This window comes from Penaeus japonicus, unplaced genomic scaffold (assembly GCF_977035675.1).
Source record: "Penaeus japonicus unplaced genomic scaffold, GWHDUDI00000001_assembly GWHDUDI00000001, whole genome shotgun sequence".
Lineage (NCBI taxonomy): Eukaryota > Metazoa > Arthropoda > Malacostraca > Decapoda > Penaeidae > Penaeus > Penaeus japonicus.
In genome coordinates, this window is record NW_028234403.1 from 41,985,341 (window position 1) to 41,995,340 (window position 10,000).

Genomic DNA, 10,000 nt, shown 5'->3' on the forward strand with positions numbered 1-10,000 from the left:
GCCAAGCCGCTCCCGGGGATTTCAACGCGGGCACAAGAAGCTATCCTTGGGGTCTCGGTTTTCTTTTGATTATATGATATTGGTATTATTATTATTATTATTGTTCTTGATGATTTTGTTATTATTATCATTGTTATTAGTGTCATCATTACTAATATTGTCGGTGATTGTATTACGATTGTTGTATTATTTTTGTTGTCATCATTACCGTTACGTCTTCAATACTGCCATCATTATCATTATCATTTAATAAGTATTTAAGATAAATTTTAGATTGATGTGATTTTATTTTTTTATGATGTATATGTCTTAGGAATTATGATAAAAAGAAGTAAAAACGGATCAATCATTAGAACTTACATCATTATATTCATCCGTCTAATTATTATCATTATTAGAATTTTAATCGTTATTTTTAATTTTTGAAGCAATTTTCGGGGACGCTATTATTAAGCCATTACTGCCAGGACTGTCTTGCTTCTGTCCGATGAAATTTGATGGAGAAAAATACCATTACTTTCTCCATCTCTTTATTTGCTCGTCGGGTTTGGCTATAATTGATGCTCACCATCAGCGTCGGAGCACAAGCAGGAGAGAGGATGGTGACAGGTATATAGTGAGTAAGAACACGAGGGTGCGGTTAACCCTGCCTACGCCCATACATCGGCACACCCTAAGCCCCGCCCACCTCGACGCCCACCACTTAGCAACGCGTAGTTTAATTACGTTCCTCTTGTTTTTTTTTTTTTTTTTTTTTTTTTTTTTTTTTTTTTTTTTTTGTGTATGTGTGTATGTGTGTATGTGTGTGTGTGTAAAGAGGAACTAGAAGCAGCATTAAAGACGGGAGAGCAGACAGCTATGGTAGAGATGAAGGTTGCGATTGGCGGTGGGAAGCTCGTTGTGCACTGTAATCCAGCTACATAAATACCAGGGAAGAGAGGCCGTTATTACTGTAGAAACAAGTTTCAATGGTTAAAGTTCGTCTTGTGCATTATTATCAACTTCATAAATATCAAGAAGGAGGAAAGGAAGTCCATGATATTCCAGGAACGAGCTTTGATGGGGGGGGGGGGGTGGAGTTATACACTTTAATTGGCTACATGGAAGTGTCGTAGAAACAAACTTCGATAAGGCGGCTCCTTCTTATGGTATATCTCATGGTATACGCCTCATGAAATGTCTCACCGTCCATCTCATGATATTTCCCATGGTATTTATAAGCTCGCCAAGCCCACCACCACAGAAATCTAACTCTCAAGCTGTGACATATAACCTATGCTGAAGATCGCTGCTCTCATCTAATTCATCCGCGGATTGCTTCTAATTACCAGCTGTGTCTCGGTTCCTTCCTTCTATTAACTCGTCCAACCAGAGGAGAGAGGAGGATGGTTGCGCCACAGTGTATATGGCTTTGTTCTACTTGTCTCACGTGTGCCGACGCGGCTTCATATCTGCACTTTATGCAAGAAGATTGGGATCGTATTTTGGTTCTTGTGTCTGTTCGTGAAGGTTATTTTTTCGTTCTCCTTTTCGCTTTTATTCTTTTATATTATGTGCTTGTACTGGTCTTTTTTTTATTTAGATTGTGGGAAGGTTGTTTGGTGCGTTTTATTAACAACCCAAGGGATGATGTTGATATTTTTTTCGATTAGTTATTGTTTCTTGATTATGTTTTGACAATGTTGAGATTGATACTTACTTGTTGGTTGTTTTTTGTCTTGTTTTATCTATTGATAGGTATAATGCCAACTATTATTATCACTATTTGTTATCGCTCGTTTGCTTCAGCCTAATCTCTCTCTCTCTCTCTCTCTCTCTCTCTCTCTCTCTCTCTCTCTCTCTCTCTCTCTCTCTCTCTCTCTCTCTCTCTCTCTCTCTCTCTCTCTCTCTCTCTCTCTCTCTCTCTCTCTCTCACTTTCTCTCTCTGACTCTCTCTTTCCACGCACACGTACATGACACACTGATACATGTGTGTATGTTTTATGTGTTTATGTGTATGCATACATGTACTCCTCTGCCTGTGCCCCTCTTTCATGACTCACCTCAAAGCTCAAAGTGAGTCATCACAAGCCCTCCATACAGCCTTAGCAAAGCCCTTGGTCGTGTCCGTCGCTTTGCCTGCCTTGTGTTATAAAATAACACCAAAAAGTAAAGATTACAAAGGAGGAAAAATACGATGTTAATATTTATTAGGGAAGGGGTCCTAGAATTCATTGCTTGTGCGTGTAGAGGCATAGTGGGAGAAAAATAGGAAATGGAAGAATCTTGTGGTAACCTGTCAGGAGGTGAATGAGTCTGGACTGGTGCGGATGAGATAGTCGTTTCGCAATGGAATACTGCGTCGGCATAGAACTTTCTAGAACAACAGGGGATCAGGATTAACCTCGGAAAACAAACACAATAATTGCTCCTGTTATTCAACATTTGTTCCTAGAAAAAACGTATTATTTGAGGCTGAATCCGGATTTAAAATAATATATAAAACGAGGAGTCCTTGTCCAAAAAATAGTTGCGTAAAGGATGCCCCCTCCCCCTCCCTCTCCCCCTCCCCATCTCCCGGCCTGCAATGACGTCATCCCGCCCTCCCTCCTTCCCATGGCGCGGTCATCGAAGGTGTCATGTGAATTTTATGATATTTACTCTTCGCCTTCTTGGGACTTGTAGGGGAGTGACCAAGCCGCTCGCACGACGGGACCTGGGGCTTTATGATGCTCGCTGCGGTTGCTGGGACTCCCTAGGAACCGTCCTGGTTTTGTGTTCGGTGCCTGATGATGCAACGTTTGCCACAGGATGAGCTACGGCGTTGATGTTAGTGATGATGTTGATTATTATTACTATCGCCTTCAATCGTCTTCCATAACTCGATAGAACCGATTCAGGTCCATCCAAGTATCATTGTTTACATCAATACTAACACTTGTTTCCTTTATTCATGGCACAACCTTTTTTTTACTACCATAAGACCTTAATGTCCGTGTGGATCCCTCAGCCTGGTACCGCTGTGGATATTTTTCCTGCATTCCTATTTAGGTCCCGCGGTGTCGTACCTTTGCCATTATCAAAGCTTTGAAGGGATACTGATGCTTTAACAAGGGACCTTATTTTGATGTTACATGCTGAAGAGGAAACGTAAAGAGACGCTGCCATGCATATAGAAAACGGGAGGTTAGAGGGTATGGGGAAAGGAGGGAGAGGGAGAGAGGGGGGGGGAGAGAAAGAGAGAGGGGGAGAGCGAGAGCGAAAGAAAAAGTGTGTGAGAGAGAGAGAGAAAGAGAGAGGGAGAGAGAGAGAGAGAGAGAGAGAGAGAGAGAGAGAGAGAGAGAGAGAGAGAGAGAGAGAGAGAGAGAGAGAGAGAGAGAGAGAGAGAGGGAGAGAGAGAGAGACAGAGACAGAGAGAGGGAGGGAGGGAGGGAGAGAGGTAGAAAGGGAGGGGAGGGGGAGGGAGAGGGAGAGAGAGGGGGGAGAGGGAGAGGGAGAGGAAGGGAGATAGAGAGAGGAAGGGAGAGAGAGAGAGAAAGAGGGAGAGATAGAGAGGGAGGGAGGGAGAGGGAGAGAGAGAGAGGGAGGGAGGGAGGGAGAAGGAGAGAGAGAGAGAGAGGGATGGATAGGGAGAGAGAGAGAGAGAGAGAGAGAGAGAGAGAGAGAGGGAGAGGGAGAGGGAGAGAGAACTAGGGAGGGAGAGGGAGAGAGAGAGGGAGCGAGAGGAAGAGGGGGAGAGAGGAAGGAAGGAAGAGAGAGAAAAGGAGGGAGAGGAAAAGAGAGAGAGAGAGAGAGAGAGAGAGAGAGAGAGAGAGAGAGAGAGAGAGAGAGAGAGAGAGAGAGAGAGAGAGGAGGGGGAGGGAGAGAGAGGGAGGGGGTAGGAAAGAGAGGGAGGGGGAGGGAAAGAGAGGGGGGAGGGAAAGAGAGACGGAGAGGGAGCGGGAGAAGGAGAGGGAGAGGGAGAGGGTGAGGGTGAGGGTGAGGGTGAGGGTGAGGGTGAGGGTGAGGGTGAGGGTGAGGGTGAGGGTGAGGGTGAGGGTGAGGGTGAGGGTGAGGGTGAGGGTGAGGGTGAGAGTGAGAGTGAGAGTGAGAGTGAGAGAGAGAGAGAGAGAGATGTAGAGAGAGTGGGGGATGAAGGAGAGTGAAAGGGAGAACAAGCGAGAACTTGGGACATGGAGACTTGTTAACCTCATGTCACGGTCGCGCTTATTAATGGTAAGGTCGAGGCGAGCCATCACCGCGCGATAAGGTCCCAGGCACTTTACACCCGCAAATAAGCTCATATAGCTGCTAATGGTAAGGTCACAGTACATCAGCATCCTTTAAAGGTAATGCAAACACCCATTACAGCCTAATAGTTGTAGGGTCATGCATCGGGCACCTCTCCTAATGGTAAGGTCACGGGCTCGCCCTCACACTCTAATGGTAAGGTCACAACACCCCGACGCCCGCTAATGGTAAGGTCGGATCTTTTATAGCTGTGCCTCCACCAGGTAAATGTAATGTATGCAAATGAACCGACAACTGCCTGGTGACTCACAGGTCAAGTTTATTTTTTTCTGCTCCCTCTCTCTCTCTCTCTCACACACTCTCTCTCTCTCTCTGTCTGTCTCTTCTTGCTAAACCTCTTTTTCCCCGTTTTGTTGTCTCGGTTCGCGACGTCTAATCACGAAATGATATGCATATTTACATATTCATATACTTAGATCTGAGAGGGTGACTCATAGGAGAGGGGGAGTGGATCCGTCTGTGTCTGTCTCTGCGTGAGGTGTGGGGAATGGTCTTTTTTGTGCTTATTTATGTATGTCACTGTGTCTGTCTATGTTAATGCTGATATGGAGATAGACAAATACGAAATATGGTGATTAATCTTTAGAGTATGTTATAGTGATTAAGCTCTGGATTGTGTAACGGATAACATTGACGTCTAAACTGATCACCTCATTTCTTATTTCCATTGAATTCCATGTGAAGTAACCAGCAAACAGCTCTTAGATGATTATTCGGACTGATGTTCATAGCAGATCATTTAAGTAACTCGAAATATATTGTGAAAAGAATTGTCTCTTGAAATACCAATAAAGTCTTTCTCTCGCCTCGAGTTGGAAGGGAGACAGGAGAGAGCTATCATATTTTTTAAAGGAGAGAGAGAGAGAGAGAGAGAGAGAGAGAGAGAGAGAGAGTGTGTGTGTGTGTGTGTGTGTGTGTGTGTGTGTGTGTGTGTGTGTGTGTGTGTGTGTGTGTGTGTGTGTGTGTGTGTGTGTGTGTGTGTGTGTGTGTGTGTTTGCAGGTGCGCACCATTATTCAGTACAAAAGGCCAGAGGAAACACCCTTGGACAATATTTCTTTGAAATCAGCAAAGATTGTGTAAAATCTTCAAATCATCACTTGTCACTTGAGAGGTGTTTGTCGATCGCCTTAGCAGGCCTGACATGTATCCCATTGTACTGTGATAAATGTAAATTTAAATCGAAACTCCATCTACGAGAATCTTAGTTGAATTTAACGATTCTAGTTTCTCCAAAGAGCTTCTTGGAAACGATCCATCCACATACCAATGCCTACAATAACTCATGCTAAAAGCAATTGGTGATAGTGCTGCGGCACTTTACAGGGTCGCACTGTTTGTTGTCGCACAAGATGTTTACAAGGCGACTTAAGACATCAGTCCGACGGCGTTTAAGGGCGAGTGCGTGGCCATCAGGGGGATCAGTAAACACCTTTCCGTGTCCAGCATACGATATTGCTGCCATGTCATACCCTCGTCTCGACGTCTGATGCGGCTCCGACTTCAGGCTCGTGACGCGCGCGGTTTGGCTAACGCGACGGCGTCACAGGCTGCAACACATCGAAGCGACATCGGGGGCTATCTCTAGTAGGGCCACGAAGGAGCTGCGTGATATCCTTTTAAGACTAGCTCGCCATTAGGCTCAAATAGAAGTCTCTTAATTGCCAATCGGATGGATCGGGACGCTGGGCAAGGCGACGGCGACGACACTCGGGCCCTCGGGCTTGTCATCAGCGTCAGCTAATGTGTGGTAATCCCTCAGCGGAGCCTGGCTCTTCCACCGCCTCTTTTATTCTCCATTTACCTATTTTGTCATTGTGCTGAAGCCTCAGCAAATAGTTGGGTTATTCGCCAGCGCTGTGGCTAAGCCTCAGCAGATGTTTTTCTTTTTCTTTATACTGTTATTTGTTTCTCTGTTTCCATTCGCGTCCTTCACCTCAGATGTGACACAAGCCTTCTCGCACTTTCGAATCCTTTGCCAGTGTCTCTCTTGCTACAGCCAGCCCCCTCCTGACGCGTTCAGAAATTTGACCGACTGCCTTGTCTTTCACAGAATTGTTGATTATTCACGACGCCGGCGGCACAGTCTTAAAATGATGCAGGAATATATGCTCTTGCAGTTCGCTTGTCTTGTTTCAGTGTATGTTTCTGAAAAGAAGATAGGAGAAAGTTTTCCATTTCTTCCTTTGAAATTATAGTAGTTGCCAGTTTTCTTTTTAGCTTGAAAACATAAATAGGTGTGTGTGTGTTTCCATCCATTACCCGGTGACTATTGCATGCGTTTTACCTACGGACGGTCGGAGGAGGGCCGGCCTGGGCACCCCGGGTCAACACAAAGGCAAGACGCCAGGACTGCCGGCTAGACTCCTTCTTTACTGTCAGGTTTTGTGGCTTTTAAATGTATGTCCAATGGGGGAAGGGGTTAGGTGTGGGGGCGGCGTTGGGGGAGGGGTTCCTAGGAGTTATGGCAGTCAGAAAAGGATCTGTTGAATTCTATTTACTGTTTTTGGTCAAATTGTTGTTGTCAGCTATCCGGCACGGCTGTTGAGGAGGCCCACCCTGGAGGCCTACCGCACGGTCACGTGTTTTGTCCGTGGATATGTGTGTGTTTATATATATATATATATATATATATATATATATATATATATATATATATATATATATATATATACACACACACACACACATCGGCTATACATGCCACTGCATATCATTTTACAAACGAGGCACGTTCCCTGTCATAACGTAAAACAGCCACAGTAGAAACGAAGAATTACATTTCTACATGACTGTGTTTTATTTTATCTATGTGTGCATATTACTGTGTTTACTTTAGCTTAATTTCTATCATTCTCATGCTTCATTATTCTACGGCATACCATTACTCCGTACTTAGATATCCCAAGCTATAACCAATAGGTCATAGCCACTTATTTGTACTCTTGATGGTTATACTAATGCCCTCCGTTTTTCCACAGGGGACAGTTCGCTGTTGTGTACCACTGTCGGCACAGAATCACCGGTGAAGAGTTTGCCGCAAAGTTTTCGTCCAGATGGCGCCTCGGAGCCGACTGTACCGCAGATATCGTTCACGAAATCGCCGTTTGTGCAATGTTGAAACCCACCCAGCGAACCGTGCAGCTGCAAGACGTTTTCAGTACCGAGACAGAATTTATCCTCGTTATGGAGTTGTAAGTATTGACTTGTATGGTAGCAGACAACATAGATACACTTCTTGTAAGCAGAAAGCATTATGATTATGTTTACACTTGTAGGATATCGAATCACTTTTTCATTATTTTTTTACAATTAAAGGCTTTTAGGTTGAACTTCAGACTATATTTCAACACGTATTATTGCGTATTTGAATTCAAAGAGGCAGTGAAGAATGCAGATGAATGAATAAGGAGGATTGTGTTAAAACTCTACGGGTATTGGCACCCTGTTTAAGTTACACGAGGTTTGTATGGTCCATTCAATTAGTTGCCTGCTCTAGATATTGAATTGAAATGCATAGCATGAAACGGATATCAACATATCATCTCATAGTTGAGACAGGGAAATATGTCTGTTTGCGTTTTAATTCAGATGTTTAAAAAGTTTTAAAAAGTGATGCGTAGTTTTTTTTCCCCGTAAACTTATCATTTTGGTCTTTTCTAACGTGAATTGCGATATCCGTAGTAACGGGGCCAAGTTTAGTATGACGGGTCTTGAGCAATATGCGCGATTATATCAGCGCGAACAACAAAGTAAAGATAAAATTGCAAATAGTCTTAGGACAGTCTTCATTACAATAAGGTGGCTAGTTTTCTGACAGGTTGAGTGTTCGACGTAAATGTGCAAACATTTATAAAAAACATTTGTCTGATGTAAGTCACGTTCGTTGTAAATATCTAAACCGCATTTTCTATACACTGTATGTTGCGATATTTTTACTTCTTTATCATGACAAAAAAAAGAGATAATCTTTCATGTCGACACGTTAAAGGTGAATTTACAGGCGTGGATCTTGCCTTAAAGTGTTTCCTCATACTTTTGATTTATCTCAAGAGCTCTATCCCTTGTACCCTGATGGTCCCTCAGATATTTTGTTTGTTTCTGCTTGTAGACTATTTTACTGTAGTAAGGCTACTTTTCTGAAAGCATATTGTGTCTATAAGGATATTGTGTCTATACATATATATATATATTTTTTTTTTTTTTTTTTTTGCTAATCATTACCAACATTGTATTTCTGTATATGTATGTCAAATAGAATGGTTGTTGTGCTCTAAATCGTTGATATTAGATGACGAATGAGCGTTTGCGGCCTCATGGATGTTTTGTTACGGCAAGGTACACATTCCCCAATAGGAAGGTGATGCAAATGGATTTTCTCTCCGTTGAAATTCAATTTGGCTTCGAAACCCAGGTATTATTCTCCTCCGATAATCACTTGACTTCGTTTATGTATTCCTTTATTTTGTTTATAAGTGTGTCTTGCCTTATTTTTCCTTTGTTTTTCTTTCCGTTTTTCCCTTTCTTTGTAGAATAGATAGTTTTAAGATTAGTTGGAGATGAATCAGTAGTAAAGGATTAAAATAAAATACCTGATATATAGCTTGTTGGTTGATGAAGATGAATGGTACACGTGAGGGGGAGGGGGGGAGGGGGGGATGTTGTCTGTTGGTAATTCATTGTGCTTCGTAATGGTGAAGGGAGGAAGAGATGACTTTGGTGGTGCTGGTGATAGTTGAGTTGTGTCGTAAGGTGATGGTGCTTTTTGATGATCAAATAGGAGTGATGATCTTTGGATGATACAGGGATGGTTACGTGATTTTAATTTTTTTTTTTTCTCTCTTTTTAGTAAAATCCTCTTCGATTAATGTTTTTTTTATGTACTATATCATCATTACCAAACAGCATTGTCGAAAGGGTTATAGCGTCACATGGCAGATACTACAAAATTCTGATTATTAGAAAATAAAGATATTCAAGCAAGATGTAATGAAATTATATTGACACAGTCCCTTCGTTTGGACATCGATTCTTACTTAAAATAATGAAGGTAAAGCAAGGTCCTCGGATATTTTTGCTACGAGTCATGATATTAAAAGAAGACATTTTTTATGTAATTTTCTTTACTCACTTTCCTTCCCCCCATCCCTTTCTCCCTTTTTTCTCATTTTTTTCTTATTTTGTTTTCGTGTGGAAGATTAAAATTCTAGGTGGGTGTCACACTCTTACTCTGGAATGTATGGTTATTTCAGAGCAATTAATTATAATGGAATATATTTATCACTTTTTCCATATAACCAGAGTGATTGCAATATTACTTACACAGCTTTTGTATATAGATAATTGTATTTATTTATGTACGGTTACGTTAATTAATTGTAATTATCGTGACAGTGGGAAAAGGCCATAGCACATTTTTAGTACATCCTGATTTAAAACGGGACGACGAGAAATTGTCGGATCACAAAAAAATATCACGAGGGCCATGAAGTGTCACAGACAGAGAGAGAGACAGGCAGACACAAAAACAAAAACAAAAACAAAACAAACACACACACACACACACACACACACACACACACACACACACACACACACACACACACACACACACACACACACACACACACACACACACACACACACACACACACACATGCACACAGAAAGACAGAGAGAGGTACAGAGAGAGACAGAGAGAAAGACAGAAAGAGACACACAGAGAGACACAGA

General features: G+C 42.5%; 1 protein-coding gene across 2 annotated transcripts in view; it reads left to right on the forward strand.

Annotated features, from left to right (window-relative positions):
- The window catches only part of LOC122251334 (uncharacterized), a 351,169-nt gene that overhangs the window by 315,258 nt on the left and 25,911 nt on the right, over nucleotides 1-10,000 (forward strand). For both annotated transcript variants that reach the window (XM_086540491.1, XM_086540480.1), the window contains exon 2: nucleotides 7,249-7,461. In XM_086540491.1, coding sequence (XP_086396617.1) covers nucleotides 7,249-7,461 — 213 coding nt within the window. The remainder of the gene's footprint in view (nucleotides 1-7,248; nucleotides 7,462-10,000) is intronic.